Source organism: Hippopotamus amphibius, chromosome 11 (assembly GCF_030028045.1).
Source record: "Hippopotamus amphibius kiboko isolate mHipAmp2 chromosome 11, mHipAmp2.hap2, whole genome shotgun sequence".
NCBI classification, from domain to species: domain Eukaryota; kingdom Metazoa; phylum Chordata; class Mammalia; order Artiodactyla; family Hippopotamidae; genus Hippopotamus; species Hippopotamus amphibius.
The window spans coordinates 91,047,851-91,066,853 of NC_080196.1; the positions used below are offsets into that span (position 1 = coordinate 91,047,851).

The 19,003-nt window shown below is 46.0% G+C and overlaps 1 protein-coding gene across 1 annotated transcript in view; it reads right to left on the bottom strand.

Moving 5' to 3' along the window:
- Positions 1-19,003, bottom strand: part of MYO5B (myosin VB) — a 340,872-nt gene that overhangs the window by 134,917 nt on the left and 186,952 nt on the right. Inside the window, exons 5-7 of the mRNA XM_057699421.1 lie at positions 14,003-14,159; positions 5,425-5,568; positions 4,087-4,168 (exon numbers count right to left, since the gene is read on the bottom strand). Of these exons, the coding sequence (XP_057555404.1) occupies positions 4,087-4,168; positions 5,425-5,568; positions 14,003-14,159 (383 nt within the window). The remainder of the gene's footprint in view (positions 1-4,086; positions 4,169-5,424; positions 5,569-14,002; positions 14,160-19,003) is intronic.

The window sequence follows — 19,003 nt, forward strand, 5'->3', positions numbered from 1 at the left end:
CCCTCCTGCCGGTCAAGTCCATGATACCAGGCCCAGCTAGGAAGTGGCAGAACTCAGCCCCAAATTGCAGTCTCACACACAACCAACAGGCAACACTGCACACGGGAATGAACAGCAGAATACTGGGCATGTTTTTTGAGGGAAGGCTTCCTGGGGGGTCACTTCAACCCACTCCAATGACTGCAGGTACCTGAACTGGGGGGGAAGGACCTGAGCTCTGAGCTCACTCACAGCCACAGCAGAAGTGAATTTTGATGAAGCAAATCACATTAGGTCCTCGTGGAAGATGGTATATTTAGGTCTTTCATATCTTATCGACCCTGGAAGCTCTGGCACAGAGTAATGTAACAGCTTCAAGGGCTCAATAAAAGTACTGATTCTTTTTTCCCCTTTATACTCACCTCTCAAAACACCTCATTTGATGATTTTTACAGTGTCCATATGAAGACAACTGAATACAGACATCCCTGTGTATCCACAGGGCGTTGGTTCCAGAACCCCCCTACAGATACCGAAATCCACAGATGCTCAAGTCTCATATACAAAACAGTGTAGTACAAGTCAGCTCTCCACCACTGTGGACAGAATTTCAGTTGGCTGAATCAATAGATACCAAACCCGCAGATATAGAGGGCCAAGTGTATATTTACTCCCATTTTTTAGACAAACTGAGCACCATAGGGCTTTAAGGGGTTTCCCAGGCTCACCCAGGGTTTGGCCAGGCCTGGGAGTCCATTCCTTGATCACCCTATTAAAGAAATGGTTATCTGTGATATCCCATGACTAAGCCCCAAATACAATGTAACTCATTATATCAGAAGTATCAGTTGACACACTAGAGTCACCTGAGACTCCAAGAAGAACAATAAACTTTCATATTGGAGGGAAGGAGGCATTTTCAGCATTTAGCAAAGACCTTTCATTGTCCATAGCCAGGGCCCCACTGCCTGATGTTCTGAGTCAGACAGACCACCCCACCCTCCCCTGCTTTGTGTTCCCAAACTCAAGAGCCCAGCAGGGTAGCTTCCTCTCACTGAGGTTCATCACGGCAGGAGCCACCCCAGCCAATCACAGCATTCTCTCCTACATGATTTGAATCCAATCAAAATAATCACCTCCCTTCCATCTGCTTTAAGGCTGGAATCACCCCTGTTAACATCACTCCCAGACCCCCTTAATAAGACAGACATCCCAACAGGAGGCAGTCACTCTTCCCCTATTTGCTTAGCCTGCCTGCATCTCAGCTCTCCTCTTAGGTTCATGAAGCCAATCATCCCATCCCAGAGAGGGGTCTCTTGTCCTCCAGTTTGGGTCTCTCTCTTTACTTAGAATTCCCAAGGAGATATACACCATGAAATCCCCTATTAACTGGCTCATTGGATCAGACCAGTGTACAGAAGGCTTGTGAAGCCAGTGATTAGAGCAATGGACCATCAAGGCCATGACCTAGGGCTTGCACTTCACTTGGGGAGGCCATACTCTGACTTGTGCAAGGCAAGAGAGGGTGTTTATAAAACTGTATCCATACAGCAATGGAAATGAAAAAGAAGAAAGGATTTATTCCTTATTACGTGAAGACTGCATTTAAGGGAATGTGGGTCCATTATACCTCTTTTTACCATCATTTATTCACACTCTAACATATTATTCACGGCATTATTTTTTTTTTAATCTCATCTTGAGGTCATTTTAATGCAACAGACCACCAACAACAGGGCAGAAGAAAGTGTGGATGGTTGTACACAAATCTGTCCATTCCATTCTCAGACAAATGCACAAAACTCCTGCAGAGTCAAGGGGTCTTACAGAGATTTCTGTGCATTTAAACTGCACAGTTTAGGTGAAGAAAAGGGGGGGAAAGGAGAGGCAGGTCTGAATATTCACTGGAAGCTGCAGGCTAGTCCATTTATTTGACGTTTCCATCCACTCAACCAGGGTTATCAGTGGAACTGTAAACGTCAAGCTTCAGAGCTCACAGCCAATCTACCCACAACGCAGAAGACAGCCTCGAGCCTGAGCACAAGAGCTTATCAAAGGCTCTTCACTTCACTCCAAGATGCTCTCGGAGGGCACAGGCAGGTAAGAATGCAAGAAACTGATCCAACTGGGTAATTCTCAACTGCTCCAGCTGCGGCCCAAGGAGCCTGCATCTTGCTGAAACACGGAGTACAGAAAAGTCATTTTTCACCTCAGTGTACTTCTGTAAGTGGCAGGGGGGTGGGGGTGGGGGGATTTCTTTCCCATTACCTTAAAGTTGCATCTGGGATAAAATGGTCCAAATACAGCCAGATGGATCTTGCCAGTATTCATTCATTTTCTATAAAACTGACCCTAGAAAAAAGTTTTCATCTCCCTGCAGGTTGGCCCTGAGAAGTCCACCTGGGCCTGTGGAAGGAGAGGGAAAGATGGCAGTGGACCTTAAGGTAGCCTGCCTTCCTAGTCCCTTACGACTGTAAGCCAGTGTCAGAGCCCTAAGCTGCCAGCTCAGGGCAGTGCCCATCAAACAAGGCTTGTAACATTCACTCCTTGTCCGAGGAGTTTACGATTTCACTGAGGAGAGTCAGACCTGCAAGCACTGAACAGCCAGAGTATAGCACAAAACCAGTGTAACATGTATCATCCAAGGCTTCGTCCTTTGGGACCCAATTTAAATCGACTTTCCCTGAACAGCTTCTGCCCCACCCCCCTCAGCTGTGCTTCACCTTAGCACACCCTTCTCACTCCGTACTGTAACTGTGAGTGAAGCAAGGGCAGGACCCACAACGTTTGGTTCCACACTACAGCCCCAGGGCCTAGCTCACCTGCACAGGGTTTAATGAGTGGACGGAGGAGCCAGTGCTACACTGCATGGCACAGGCACTGAAAGCTACTAGAATCCACATGCAAGTAAAGCAGAGAGTGAAGAGGGCAGACCAAGGTTTGAACTACTTGATGTATTTTACCTATTGGGAGCACAGGCTGGAGTGGTCAGAGGTGGATCTGGTGTGGGGCTCATAAGGTGGCAAGGATTTGGCTCTGGGACGCAAAGCCTCAGAAGTCTATTTCTCTCACAGTCGCACACCGGCCAATTAACCTCTGTCTAGACACCCAGCCCTGTACACCATCTGCGAGTACTGGACCTACCCATGCCTCCCAAAGATACAGATGACGGGCCAGGGACAGGGAAGCTGCACGGCCCCGAGGCCTGCCCTCATCACGTGCATCCACGGCTCGGAGGACTCAGTGGCAGAAGTCAGTCAATGTTCCAAGATAAGACCCCGCACATAGACGGCGGAAGGCTCCAGGCCCGAGGAGAGGCGCCACGTGGGTATGGTGTCGTAACTAGAGCCTGCTCGCTCTTCTTGCTTTGCCCTGGCTCTCAGCTGCACTAGCTCCAAGTCAGCAGTCTCAAGGCCCCTCCACAAACAGCAGCACAGGGTGAGTGGGACCCACTGAAGGGCTGTCTTCCTACCTGCTGGCAGCAACAAGCTGGCGCTGCCCACCCCGGTGGCTCGGTTCCGGCCGCCAGCACTGCAGGGTGGGTGTGCGCCAGCCGCCCGCCTGCCCGCGAGGGGTCAGGGCACGGCTGCCCGGCTGAGGCCCAGCGGCCCACTCAGACGCTTCTAAGCTCCTCTCTCACCTGCTGTGGGGAGGCCTGGGCTTCACCGATATGCCTCTTGAGCCACCCCTATCTTACCCCTGCTTTATCGTCAGCCCCTTCCTTCTTTTGCTTCATCTCAATTCTTAAATATGACTTAAAACACGTCGGCCACAGTAAGTGATGTGCCTTAGCTAAAGCTCCAGACCCTCACGGCTGGGACATGCTTCTTACGGCATCTAGAGTGAAAACATATTTTTCAAGATAATAATGCCTGTCAATTCATTTGTGCAAAACACTGTTCCCCCGCCCCAGCCTCTTATCCTCTCATTTTCTGTGGGCATGAAACTCATCGAGCTGTGGGGGTTGCGCCCACAGCAGAGGCAGAGCTGAGAACCCATGACAGAGGACACTGTGCGGCGCACACCTGCCCCCTCAGAGCCCCCAGGTGCACCGCCTGCTGCAGCAGGAGCCCAGCCCCAGGACGGGCACGTGACCACGTCACTTACTTAGTGCGAGCTCTTTAAATTCCGGAAGACTGGCAGCTGCACAGAGCTGGTAAAAGATGTGGTAATTCCTCTCATCATCTGCCTGGAGGAGGAAAACAGTTAAGCAGTGTTAGGAGCAGTGACCCCCAAGATTGTCCCTTCACCCACTCTAATCCCTGAGTGTTCTGGGTGACAGAGATCGAGATTTTTCCTTCATGCCTCTGCCACCTTCAGTTTCCCACCTCCAGATTGTTCATGCATTGTTACGGGGCCTTCTGCCAAGCAGAAGACTTTTCCCTCTTGACTTATGCAAAACACAGGTGTTTTCCTTCTCCTCCTCTACAGATCACTGCTGTTTCACCAGTGACGGCTCGGTGGGTCGGCCCTTGTTCAGATAACCGTGCTGCCTGGCTTGTGTTGGGCACACTGTCATTTCCCTGCTGCAGGCTCCCTTTCTCCTCTGGGAGGCTTGGCACTAAGTAAAAGCTATGCCTTACCCATCATGTCAGACTGGGGCAGTGAGGAAAGGTCCACGACTGAGCCAGGACTTGGAGTGGACAATGGGGCCAGACCTGCCTTACACTGGCAGAGTGGCGGTGCTGCTGGGTGGGACGGGGGCTGGGGCTTCAGGAGGCCTAAGCAAAGACAGCAAGGAAGAGGAAAGCCCACGTGGAGTCTGGCCAGAGCCACAGGCAGCACGTCTGACCTGCACCCAGCACAGCAGGCTGTTTGCTTTGCTGCAGTGAAGTGAAGGCTGTGGCACGGTCCAATCAAACCTGGGAGGTGGAGAGAACTGCTCTGGGGTTGTAAACTGCAATGACCACCACCGAAGGCCAGGGTGGAGGAGGAAGAGGGTCACCAAGAGGCCAAAGAGTAGTTGGGAAGAAGGGAACAAAAGGCTTCTCATCACGTGAGAAGCAAGAACTCCATTTATTTGAAAGGGAAACTAGTCAGCAGTTTTTGTCTTATTTTGTTTTCTTTTAATATAACTTACCAAATAAGATTCCTGGTGAAAGCTGAAACCCAAAGACCCTATATGACACTCCCCTGATCACAAGACTGTGAAGTCCACAAGGAACACAACTGTCTTATTCTTCACTGTATCTCTGCTGTTAGCACAGGACTAGCACATAACAGACAGTATATGTTTACTGACTGAATAAAAACACAACGCCCACTGAAATATATCAATACCAGGTAAAAGATTTTTCAGGTCTGATGTTTATAAACGAATACTTATAGTCTATCCAAATCCAGGTTCAAATGATGAGATGTTCTTTGGGCAGAGGGAGCGGAACACGGAGCAAGTAAGCATCATCTGTGGGAAAAAATACAAGAAGCTCCAGTCACATGGCTCACCTGAAAGACCACTCTGGACTTCTCCAACAGGTAGGTTCTCATGTTGGCCCCAATGATGTGGTACCTCTTGTCAAAGCCAATCTGAATGTACTTTCCAAAACGGCTGCTGTTGTCATTGCGAGTCGTTTTAGCATTCCCAATGGCCTGTGCGGAACAAACAAAAAGTGCAAAACAGGACGGGTTTTCTTAAATTTCAGGATTGTATATGCTCAAGGAAGCATCTCTATTACCTCCCTCTTCCTTCCTTCTAGAACCTCTCTACTATTAGGATGACAATGGGTCAAGCTAAAAGGAAACAAAACAACTTCACTTTCCTGCTTCCTTTACTCCTAATGATGGCCAATGAGAGTAGTGAGTTGATTGATGGTCTCTTTAAAGGGGACTAAACAGCTGGAAGGTGCACCCCACTGACCTTCCTCTCTTCTTCCTTTTCCTACTTGGAATGCGCATGTGACAGCTACAGCTGCAGCAGTCACCTTGGGACCATGAGGGAAAGGTCTAGAGAATCACAGAAACCACTGCTCTGACATCCTTGAGCCACTCAATCAATGCCAGCACCCAAGAGCTCTAGACTTTTTGTGAGAAAAATCTTCTGGGGCTTAATCCATTTTGACCAGGTCTCCACTGATCAAATGTCAAATATCATTTCCAACTGTTAAATGGTACTTCCTATAAAGAGACCAAATGTCAACCACCCCCCCCACCCCACCCGCCCCAACTGACATCATCCCTAGGACATACCAGGAAGCCATCACCCTCTTGGTACTATTTCTTACTCAGCAGCAGAGTCATCGTTCAAACACTAGATGATAATCTAAAACTCGAGTGGCTAAATGACTGGTCTCATTGCGTGATTATTCACTTTCTATGAAACATCATATTGCTGATGGGTTGGTAATGAACATACTAATACTGAAATCCCTTTCCCATGTTTACTTCTTAGATGGTTACAACACCTGAAAAATATCCATCGTAACTTTTCAGTTGTCTAGGAAATTTGAGGCACAAAGAGATGAAAAGAAAATCCAGGGCTTTGGAGGCCCTGCAGGACCAGGCCCAGCCTGGCCTCTCATCACTCGTGCCCTCTGTCTCCAGCCTCTTATGACTCTAAACTTGCTTTTCGTTCTCAAAAGCCTATGTTCTCTCTGTCCCCACCCAAGTTGCACAAACGCCTCTCTCTCTGCTGGGAACACTCTCTTCCCATGCTCTCTCCACCTCTTCCTTCTGGTCTCAGCTTAAAGGTGGCGTCTTCAGAAAGGCCTGCCCTGGCCTCACAGGCGAGGGGAGCTCCTCTGCCACATGCTCTCCCAGGCCTCACTCTGCGTGTCCCCTTGCTTCCCTACCCCCAATCTCCACGAGACACCACCCCGTCTCCGTGACAGCGGGGTGTGCACATCTGCTTCCCCATGGGACCTCCTGCACCTACCCCAGTGCCCAGCACACAGCAGGCATCAAAACATTTGAGTGAATGGAAGCATAGAGGAACTTGGGTTTTGGCTTTCTTTCCTATGAAATGAGAGTTTTGAAGTCCTTGTCCTCGAAGGTCACTTGCCTCTTTAGGGCCCTAAAATTTCCTGTCGAGGTCACAAATATGTATTTTTTCTTTTAGGTATAAAATGTATAAAGCAAACTCTACATCATATATACAGTGTGCACCTGTGCAGGGAAGGGGGGAATGTGTGACCCTGGTACACTGGGTTGCTCTGAAGGGCACCTTAGAGCATGGAACGTGGCCCTGAGGTCAGGGCGAGGCCAGAGTCTGGCCAAGCTGAAATGACTGTCAAAGAGATGACTAATCCGAGGAGTCTATGTCATCAGCACCCACCAACTTCATCACCTCAGCAGAGGTTTCCATGAATCCACTCCCCCCTCTAAGAGAGAGCCCTGATCCTTCAAGGCACCACGTGACAAGCCACCGTCAGACTTCAGGAAGCCAATTCTGTTTGAAAAGTAGCAAGGAGGGACTTCCCTGGTGGCACAGTGGTTAAGAATCTGCCTGCCAATGCAGGGAACATGGGTTGAAATGCTGGTCTGGGAAGATCCCACATGCCGTGGAGCAACTAAGCCCATGAGCCACAACTACTGAGCCCACGTGCTGCAACTACTGAAGCCTGCAGGCCTAGAGCCTGTGCTCCACAACAAAGAGAAGCCACTGCACTAAGAAGCCCATGCACTGCAATGAAGAGTAGCCTGCACTGCAATGAAGAGTAGACCCCGCTGCAACTAGAGAAAGCCCTCATGCAGCAATGAAGACCCAATGCAGCCAAAAATGGATAAATAAATAAATAAATAATAAATGAAATCTAAAAAAAAAAAAGAAAGTGGAAGGAGGGCTGTATTCCCTAAAATGCAAGTAAAAGTGACCATTTCCCAGGCCTCCATCATGACCCAGATCCTGGGCTGGGCTCCCTTCAGTTTCCCTGAATCCAGACAAGAACTCCAGGAAACAGGCATTATTAACTTTCCTCATACTTATGGGAAAACTTAGGCTCAGAAAGGGTAAGCAGTGTGCCCAGGGTCACATGGCTGGGAAGTACCAACACCAAGATACAAATTCAGATATAACTGAGTCCACAGTCTGTGTTCATTCCACGTGGTTTCACAGTCCTTTTCCAACTCTCGGGAACTATTCACCACCAGACAGGAGCTGCCACCCATGTGGGTAACTTCTCACATCTCAAACAGCCAGGTCAAATCAAAGGATAAAGACAAAGACATGAATCCTCACTTTTACTTTTTCATAAGAAAGGGGGGGAAAGCCTTTCCGTGGGTGGCAGGGAACCAACTCATTACTCTGACAACCAGTAAATAAGGAATCAAACATCCACCCTAACTTTCCCGTGTAAACTCTATCAGGGTAAGCAGTTGGTGAGAAGAAGTTTCTCTTCCTAGATTTACTCCAGTAGATAAATGCAGGAGGAAAAATAGAATGTCACCATTCTGTAACTGCCGATGAATTAACAGATCTAGGCATAAGCAATGGTTGCTGACATCACCAAGAGACAGCTAGGTATTCTGTGTGTCTTGATAGGAACACACACCTCCAGCAATAAAGGGTTCTGGGGTTTTTGTTTGTTTTTAAATCAAACCTAAATTTAATCAAGCCGCTAAATTTTACTACCCTTTTACAGGACATACAGAGAACAAAGGAACATGTTGACAACATCAGAAGGATGCAATCAGCAAAGGCCAGTTTGTGTAAACTTCTAAAGGATTATCTAGTTTCAACCAAAAAATATCTTGATTCCAAAATTTCAAAAAATTCAAATTGTCATTTGTAAAATGGCAACAAGAACCTTTACCATATCTGAGATTGTTCCTTGTGGTAGCTTAGGGAAAGCCTGCCCATGCTCTAAATCACTGCCAAAAGATCTATCTATCCTCCTTACCTCAGTAGGCTGCTTTGAGAAGTAATATAATGGATCTACAAGTACTTTGAAAGTATATAATGGTACCTACAAAGGGAAGGGGTTGTTTGTGTTATTACTACCAAACCCACAATCTCTACGCTGGGCATGAAGAACTTCCAACTTCTGTGCATGTGTGAAGGACTTGCACCTTGTTCTTTATCTTTTAAATACTTGCTAGATTTTTGTTGTTGTTGTTGTTTACTGACTTAGAAAACATTCTGATGCATGAGGAAAGTAAGTCCAGTTGTTATAGATGATAAAAACCCAGGCTTTGACTATCTATGAGTCTATGGTCCAACAAAAGAGACAGACGCAAAAAGTTAAAATCTGGAAAATGAACAAATGACATATGCAGGGAATTCATGGAAGAAACTCACATGACCAATAAGCATACTGAACCTCTGAGGAAATCAGAAAAATGTAGACGAAAATGACAGATGAGTGGTAATAACTGAAGAGCTTTGATACTATGAAATGATGATGAGGACGTGAGGGAAAAGGAACTCTCACACACAGCTGGTCCAAATGTAAACTGCAACAGCCATTCTTAAGAACAACTGGGCATATCTAGTAAAATTAAACATATATGGACTTAACAATCCAACAACTGTACTTCTAGATGTTACCTAGAGAAACTCACGCAAGTGTAAAAGTGGGTGTGCAAAAGAATGTTTAATGCAGACCGTATTTAACAATAAAAAATACAATCTAAATGTCTATCAATAGGGGGAACAGATAAATAAAATGTGGAAAATTCATACAATGCCATGCTATAAAGCTGTTTAAGTAAACTAGAGCATGATGCATGGATAAATAAAAAATATTGAGTGAAGAGCAAGTTGCAAAATGGTTAAAATATACTATTTATATGTGATATAATAGAACTACCTTCTTCCTAGTTTATGCATATACAAATATGTAGTACAGTAAAAATGGACTGAAACAAATCATTTCAATATGATTGGGATTATTCAATAATGAGATGCAGATCAACTAGAGCGGAAATAGAGAAGGGAGTGATTAGCCGATGCCAGCAGAACTGGAAAGACTTTAAGAAGTAAAAGATGAAGTGGATCTTAAAGGGTGAGGAGAATTTTACCCGTAGGGAAGGAAAAGAGATTTTATTTATAAACATAGTGTGGGCAGAAGGACAGGGGTATGTGAGAGACCCAGCAAGTGAGGAGTGGCTAGAGTGTGTTGAAACATGAGAGAAACAAGAGGAAAGGGGATCAGTGAGGTATGTTGGGGGCAGATTCTCCCATGAATATGTTAATAGTTTCAGGGCTTCTTGTTTCTTTAGCTTGAAAAAAAATCAAACCCTGAAAATTACATAGTAACTGGTCTCTGTCTCTGTCAATTTTGCTCACTGTACCCCAGCCCCCTTTCTTTCTCCCAGGATGAGGTGAGTCTGTGGGGCTCCTGGAGTTGTAGGCCTGCAGACTCCAGCCACCCCAAGAAGCCATGTGACCCCTCCGGGCCGGGCTTGGGTTCTGTCCCCGTTCTATCGCTCTCCTGATTAGCAATGTCCTTTTAATCAGTGCAGACTTGTGAACAAATCATTCCCAGGACGCTGACAAGCTCTTACACAGAATGGGGTCAGAGAGCTCTGGCGCTGACAATAAATCACCCCCGTCCACCCCAGCCAATCCCAATCCACCCTCAAGTCGCCTTTAATTCAAACAACTGCCACTTAGTGCAGCCCACTGGGAGTTCCGCCTCCTCAGACAGCCCTCAACTCTCCATCTCCCTAGGAGGCGTCCGCAGTTGCTGGGCTGAGGAAATAATGAGGGGATGACATGACCATAACTGATTGCTTCGTTGGGAGATGCCATCCTTTCCCGGGACAGGGCTGGAGTCATCAGTAATCAGCTGTGCCCTGATTAAAATATGACTTGTACTGGTTGTAACCCTCTGAGGAGCCACAAAGCTGACTGGGCTTCCTGACACAAGGGCCCAAGTTAGACTCCAAATTTGTGAAAGTTGGGTTTTGGCAGAGCAGAAGCTGCTCTTTCTCTTCTTGGCAATTTCTCTAATTCCACCTAGAGTTCCTCCTGGCAATAATTCCTCCTTCCCATGTTCGTATCCAGTATTTCTCTCCAACATAACACTTAATAACAGCTCAAGGGATAGTCTCTGTGATAACAAAATTCTGTATTTGACAGAATGAGCCCTCTGGACTTACCCACATAATTTCCAAAGTACCAATTTGCATAACTGTAGAAACAATGTTTTGAGCTCAAATCACTGTAGTGTTTGTTTACATGACATCATGCAAGATTAGGTTGGTTCATATACACACTCCTCCTCCTCTAGGGGTGTGCGTGTGGCTCTCATACTTCTTCCAAGCGGCCCCAGCAGCCCACCAGCCTACTCAGGCTATAACAGATACTGAAAACATTAGATCATTTCAGATCATGGTCATTTAAAAAACATCCCCAAAGCAGGGACCCAAACAGGTGCAAGCCAATGTTCACAGCAGCGCTATTCACACTGGCCAAAAGGTGGAAACAACCCAACCATCCATCAACAGAGGAATGGATAAACAAAATGCGGTCTACACATGCAACAAAATGTTATGCGGCCACAGGAAAACACAAAGTACTGATGCATGCTGCAACATGGATGAACCTTGGAAACACTATGCTAAGTGAAATCAGCCTGACACAAGAGGACTGATGTCATATGATTTCACTTGTATGAGAGACACAGAAGAGGCACATTCACAGGGACAAAAATTAGAATAGAGGTTGCCAGAGGCTGAGTAGAGGGGAGAATAGGACATTATTGTTCAATGGGTACAGAGTTTCTGTTTCGATGATGAAAAAATTCTGGAAATGGATGGTGGTGATGGTTGCACAACACTGTGAATGTACTGATTTGCCACCCAACTGTACACTTAAAATGGTTAAGATGGTAAATTTTTTATTATGCATGTTTTATTACAACAAAATAATAAAATCTAAAAAAATCATTCCGCCTGTGTCTTGTATCTGTTTAATAATGTGCTGATCTGTCTTCACAAAATTCCCATCTTGGCTAACAAGAACTCTGTTCAGTCACCAGAGATCAAACAGGTTTCTTCCCTTGTCTGTTTCGTCCAGAATAACTATATACTTTACCTCCAAAAGAAGAGGCACTCTGTGTCTTTGCAATCTTACTACCTAAAAGATGAACTGAATCTTGAAATTCAGAGGCAAAGGAAAAGGTGAAATCCTGGTGTCACTCCCACCTGAGATGACATGTGATGCTAAAGAGTGCTGTCTTAGCTGCTTCCATTTAAGTGCAGTAGACAGCCCACGGGGGGCATGGACTCAAGTCCATGATCGTCTGCTGAATCCAGGCCATGGCCAGGCCACTACCTCAGGACTTAGAATAAATGCTGAGCAAAAAGGCTACCAACTAAATGTCTGACAATAGGGGGTTAAATTATGGTAAAACCATCTATTAATGTATGTTTGTAGCCAATAAGTTTGTAAAAAGCTTAATGATATGGGGACAAGGCATATACAATAATATTCAGTGAAAAAGCTGGAAGGAAATATACCAAAGTATTGAACAATTATTAGCAGGCTGTAGGATCATGGGGGGTTATTTCCTTTTCTTCCATATTTTCCAGTGAATCCTTCCCACCTTTTTAATATTTATTTGATAAACGGGTCTCAAATGGGTGTGGGACCCAGACCAGTAGCATCAGGATCACCTAGGGACTTATGAAAAATGCAGATTCTCAGGCCCTCCTGAATCAGGAACTCTGAAGGTGGGGCCCAGCTATCTGCTTTAACAAGCCCTCCTGGAGACTGTGACGCACAGTCAAGTTTAAGAACAACTTGTAATTGAATAAAAGTTTTTTGTTGTTGTTTTGTAAAAATGCCTTCAACTGTTTTGACCGTTTCCCAATTCATATAAGAATAGATTCCGGGACTTGTTTTATCTAATTCTCAGTGAAAATAGTGTGTCAGATTACTCAGCAGAGAATGAAAGTTCTCCGGATAATGCAACTCTGTAGGCAGGAGATTTTGCCTGAATAAACAATAAACTCCTATGAGTTAAGATTCAGAATTTACTCCTGCATTTGGTAAAGGAAGAGGAGGGGCAGGGACCTGGGAAGGTCCAGGCAGGTACTTGTTCCCCCAGCTCGAAAATAATCTGAAGGACCAACCAAACGGGTGCCTTGTGTCTTAATCAATGGGGCTCAGGGCTAGGCAGAGAAATCTGATGCTATTTTGGCAGCTTTTGGCCTCCACTGCATTTCTTCTTACTGAAACAAAGGGGCTGTTTGGAGCTGGCAGAAGGGGTTACTCCTACCAGATTGCAGCCCAGACAAGAATGAAGAGCCTCAGCTTCAGAGGAAGGAAATCAAAGTTGGCCCGGGGATGTGCAGCTATTCAGCTCAACCCCATCAGAATGAAAGTTCCATAGAGGAAAGGGAGGAAAAGAGAGATGGAGTTCTGAGCCTATAACATGGTTTTCCATAGCTAGACCTAAGTTTTTGTTAATATATCTGGCTCCACACTTGCAATGGCAGCTCTGAGGCCACCCAGCCAGCAGGTAGGGGTGGTGAAGATACAGACAGGACCTGCCCTGGCCAGTTCATGCCAACCTAGGTAACATTTTCTGAGGATCTTCAACAGATTCTATGCTGTCACATAGCTTTTGACTCTATCTCCCCTCAAAAGATAAAATGTCCAAATATTTTTTGGGAGAAAAGGGAATCTTTTATCTAGGCCTCCTCAACCCCCATGAAAACTGCCCTCCTGATTCAGTGGGCCTTCACAGCACTGAATGGTTTCGGTGGGACACGGACGGCTGACACAGGATGCCAGCAGGGGAGGGGAACACAGCAGGGTCGGTGGCAGATGGGGAACAACTGTCCCAACGCTCTTCAGCAGAGTCAAGGAACAAGGAAACCACGAAGAGGTCACTCTATCCAATACTGGGGACCTGAGCTACCCGGTCAGAATATTCCTAAATTTGTGGTTTTAGGGGCATCTTTGAAAAATTTCCCTCAACAGTGGACCACGGGTTCTTGGGGAGAGGTGTGAATGCTGACCACGTGAGCAGCTCCTAAGAACACTGTGATCAGTCACGCAATGCTGGACGCTCAGCAGTCTTACTGCCAGTATAAGGGACTCCAGTCAAGAAGGCCGAGGACGTTTGGACGGCTTTACCTCCATGATGGGACTGGATGCCAGGACCTTCTCTTCGATGTTGGTGTCACTGGCCGAGCCACTAACCGTGGCGAAATAGCGCATGGCGTACTTGGCTGACACGGTCTTGCCGGCTCCAGACTCCCCGCTGACTATGATGGACTGGTTCTTCTCATCTCTGCAAGGAAAAAGCCCTGGTCAGTCACTGGCCGTGGGAAGGCGCTGTCGCCTTCCAGTGACACTGCTGACAAGGGCCTGAGCACAGTCAGGAGGATCCCACCCTCTTTTAGGAACAATTGTGAGGAGTGGTGTAAAAATAGCCCACCTTCCTTCATACGCTTGTTTGCACAAGATCTGAAAGTGGGAGAAAGCAAGAAGTTCTGAGAAGGGCTTACAAATCCTACTTTATGACCTGCAGGAAGGGGGATGTAGCCATCGGGTCCCTCTCCCAAGTTCCCTCTGGAGGCAGTATCCCGTAGACCACGTCCTTCTACAGACATCCCCTGAGAACTTACATATATATACACTTTCAGTTACACAATCTCGCCTTTCTGTTACACGCCCATCTTGTGCCACTGTCTTCAAGAACAAGGATCTTTTCTTCTCCTCTTGTATTTGAGTCTAGCATGCCAGCAGACACAGTTCTGAACATTTCTGTTCACGCAGATGTATCCCAAAGGGCCTGCTACTAACCACCAGGCTGATCGTGCCTCAAGTTTCCCAGAAATTAGACAAAACAGCCATCGACTGCAATAAGAGGGAGCTGAGTCAGACTAAATGCAAGGCAGAAAGCAGATACTCTACATCAGATAAAATGTATCTGTATTTATCCCTTTAAGACGGCATGAAGACAGACAAGTAATGGAAAGAGCAGCTTATCTGGTCTCCAAGGAACATGGATGTTCAAGCAGGGAGTAAGAACAAACATCTGGGCCACGATTTGGGAAATGAATTGCTTGTAAATGCTACATTCAGCCACCTACCACCAGTTCACAAATCCACTGCCAGGAGGGCAAGCACTCTGCTTTTAATCTGCAGTGCCTCCAACAGTGCCTGGCATAGAGAATACACCCAAGACATAATGTTGGAGAAGCAACTTAGGATCAACCAGCCATCTTCCTTTCCAGGTGAAGAAACTAAGAAGTGTAAAGGTAGGTTTAGAACACAGGTCTTCTGGCACCAGCCCAGTACCCCTAACACCAGCTCTTGTAGCTTCCTGGGCAGGGCCAGTAATAGAAGAACGAACAGGAAGGCACCATGGGAGACCTGCCCCATCTCAGTAATTATCAGTATAGGTAGGTTGTGGCTCATCAGAACAGGTGAATGAATGTTAGCCCTGCTTCTGGGTCAACAGCTAATAAGCTGAAAAAGTGGTACGACACTGATGTCAACTAGAGACGGACTAGAAAGACAGACAAGAAGCAGTCTGAAACGGGGCCCCTGGGGAGAGTCAGGTGTGGTAGCTGGGCTGAAGAGACCTTAACCTTCAGCTGCTCTTCAAGGTCCGCAAAGAGCTATGCAGTCTCAGTTCACACACACCATCATTAAGTGGGGAGGGACTTGAGTGAATACAGGTGGCCAGTAGATGTTACTGAGAAGATGAAACTGAAAAAAATAGATCTTTCAAATTGGCTATACAGTCAATTACCTGAAAGGTTATATAGAGTCTTACCTAGTATTTGGAGGATGGAATAAGAAGTGGCTTTCTGAGAGCCCTTGTGGTTCTAGAATACCATTGTCATAGAGCATGTTTCTCCTCTCCTTGTTTCTGTGAAATCTTCATATTGAAAGGTGGCCCCTAAAGCAGCCTGGGGATGCTTACAGTTTCTATTCTCATTCATCGTTTACATTTTGTACGACATCCACTGGACCCTGGGGACCAGGACAGGTATCACCTCTCCTCTTCTCAATACCATCATAATCAACTCCTTAGAGAGCTGCTCAGAGGCACAACCATCCCAAGGGACTAAAGTCCAACAAGCTGGGCTTTCGACCTATGAAAGAGAACTGAGTTTGATGCCACCTTTAAAGCTACCTGAATCTGCAATAAGGAGAACAAAAATTGCAGGAGCCATACCCAAAAGTTTGGAGTTTTGCCCAAAGTCTGTATGTTTAACCTAAAAAGGATGAGCACAAGTTGTGTTTAAGACTTAGAGAACCACATCGAATGGGGAGGTATATACTGTCCAAAGAATGTAATAAAGACCCCTGGGAGGACCATACGGCTGCCAGGAGAGAATTTATCAGGTCGGTGGGGTGCTGGGAGTCGTGAGTGCTGCCAGGCTCCCCGCGGCATCACAGTGCACACAGGGAACTGGACTGCGAAGAGACCCAGGTAACATACTGCATCTGCCACAAAAAAGGTGGCACTGACCAGTGACACCTGTCACTTTCCACTTGCATCGCTGGGAAACGATGGAAAAGTCACTCACTGCTCAGGAAAGAGAATGACTCATACCAGAGGAGAAAACTTTGAGGCGCAAGCAGGCTATTCCAAGTGTAAGAGACCAGAAAGTCAAAAAGGCAGGGCTAGTTTACATGACCACAAAGTGTCAGGACCTCAGAAAGAGAGGGAATCAAGGCAGGGGAACAAAAAACTGGCCAGACATGGAAGCTCATTTTGGGGTTCTGATGAAAATACACATACGTGGCCAAGCTATTATCGGGGATTATAAATATCCCCAAGTGTTTCAGAGCTTTACATTCAAGGCTCTCGGGCATGAGGAAGTCTGGGCAAGGACCATTAGGGCTAACTTCTGCCTGATTTGGTAGACAGTCAACCTGACACTGATAAGAAGCCTAAAGTCAGGGTACTTCAACTCTTCTTAGACCAATGAGGACCTTTTAACAACTTCCCTAATTTAGAGCAATTTAAACTATGTTTTAAAATGGATGATTTCTATTTAGCTCCACCGCACTTCTGCACATCCTACACACTCCCATGCCTAGTCTACGACGGGGCCGGGCGCACGTTACGTGTTTGTACACTATTGTAACAGCCCACAAGTTGGCCTTGGGGATGATGTGCGACAGCACCCTCGGTTTGTTCTTCACATATTAGCTTTGCTTCCAGCTCAACTAGAGGACACGAAACCAGAATATGGGTAGTAAAAACAAAGGATTTTGAACCTCATGTGCACTGGTTAGCTGTCTGCCTTTGGACAAGGTAGTTAACTTCTTTGACCCTCAGATTATCTCAGTCCAGTCTCTTCTGACTTTGGTCCCCAATCATGCTCATGCTCTTCTAAGCGGTCACCTTGACTTAGGGACCTAGGTCTCTAATTCATCCTAACACTCCTGCTAGATTAAATGTCTAAAGCACAGCTCTAACCATGCTTTCCCCACTCACAAAATGTTAACTATTCTTCGTTTACTGAATCAAGTCCAAACCTCTTAGTTGAAAAGCTGAACCCCTCCACAAGGCACATCCCAACACTAAAACCCTTGACAAGTGTGGGCAAACTATGGTGCTAAGGACAGAACACTGGGCTTTTGGTCTAAGGATCTTGTCTGAGTCCTGGTCCTGCCATCAGCAGGCTCTTTGTGAGCTTTAACCACATTACAGAGGATACCCCCATCTTACAGATTTGCTGCAAGATTATATGAAATGATCTCTGTGCTTCGTATAAGATGATGGTATCGTAGACCAGACAAAATGAGCTACTTGTCAGTCTCTGAAACTGCACACTTTCCCACCACTGCCCTTTATGGTTTTCCCTCTACTTGAAATCACCTTAAGCATACACCCTCTACTGAAGTACGACCCACGTCCAAAGTCCGACCTGTCTCAGGCATCCCAGCAGGCAATTATTCCTCTGCCTTCTAAAGTCTCACGTCATTTGCTTTGTGCCACTTGTAAGGCATTGTCACATCTTGCCTCATATTGATGTCAGACCCTGCATGGTCATTTTGCTTGCTATGTGACTTTGGGTCGCTTCTTTTTTCTGGGTCTCTGTCTTTTCATCTTGTCCAGCAGAAGACTGTGACACGGACTCCCCCAGTGATTTAATCTATCTCTGACATTTGACAATTTCATGATCAAAACTGTAATAGGAAGTATATGCATGGGGAAAAACTTTCATTTTCAAATTTCCATTACTTAGAGCTGGTTGTCAGGGAGATGTTTATAAGTATGGAATTCTACCCAAAGTTCTTCAAAAACACAACCAATGTATGACTCCATTCATTCAGCCCAATTATAGACATGACTTAGCTGACAACTTGGGTCCATTTGCTTTTCAATAAATCCTTTTTTTCCTGAGCCCAGTGAGGTTCCCTTTACAGGCATTGCTTGGAGATATTGCAGGTTCGTTTCCAGACCACCACAATAAAGTGAATATCCCAATAAAGAGAATATTGCCATAAAGTGTCACATGAATCTTGGTTTCTCAGTACCTATAAATTATGTTTACACTACACTGTAGTCTAAAGTGCACAACAGCATTACATCAGAAAAAACAATGTATATACTTTAAAAATACTTTAGTGCAAAAAAAAAAAAAATGCTCACCACCATCTGAGCCTTCAGCCAGATGTAATCTTTTTGCTTGTGGTGGGGCGTGCTGCTGACTGATCAGAGTGGTGGCTGCTGAAGGTGGGGGTGGCTGTGGCAGTTTCTTAAAATAAGACAACAATGAAGCTTGCTGCATCGCCTGACTCCTCCTTTCACTGGAACACTTAGAGGCCACTGTAGGGTTATTAACTGGCCTAATTTCAATATTGTGTCTCTGGAAATAGGGAGGCCCGAGGAGAGGGCCAGAGATGGGGGAGCGGCTGGTTGGAGGAACAGTCAGAACACACGAAACATTTACCAATTAAGTTCACCCTCTTACATGGGCATGGTTCGTAGCACCCCAAAACAATTACCACGGTAATATCAAAGATCACTGACAGCAGATCATCATAACAGACAGAGTGTCCAAAAGTTTCCATCACTGCGAGAATCACCAAAATGTGACACAGAGGCTTGACGTGCACAAACACTGTTGGAAAAATGGTGCTGATAGATTTGCTTGACACAGG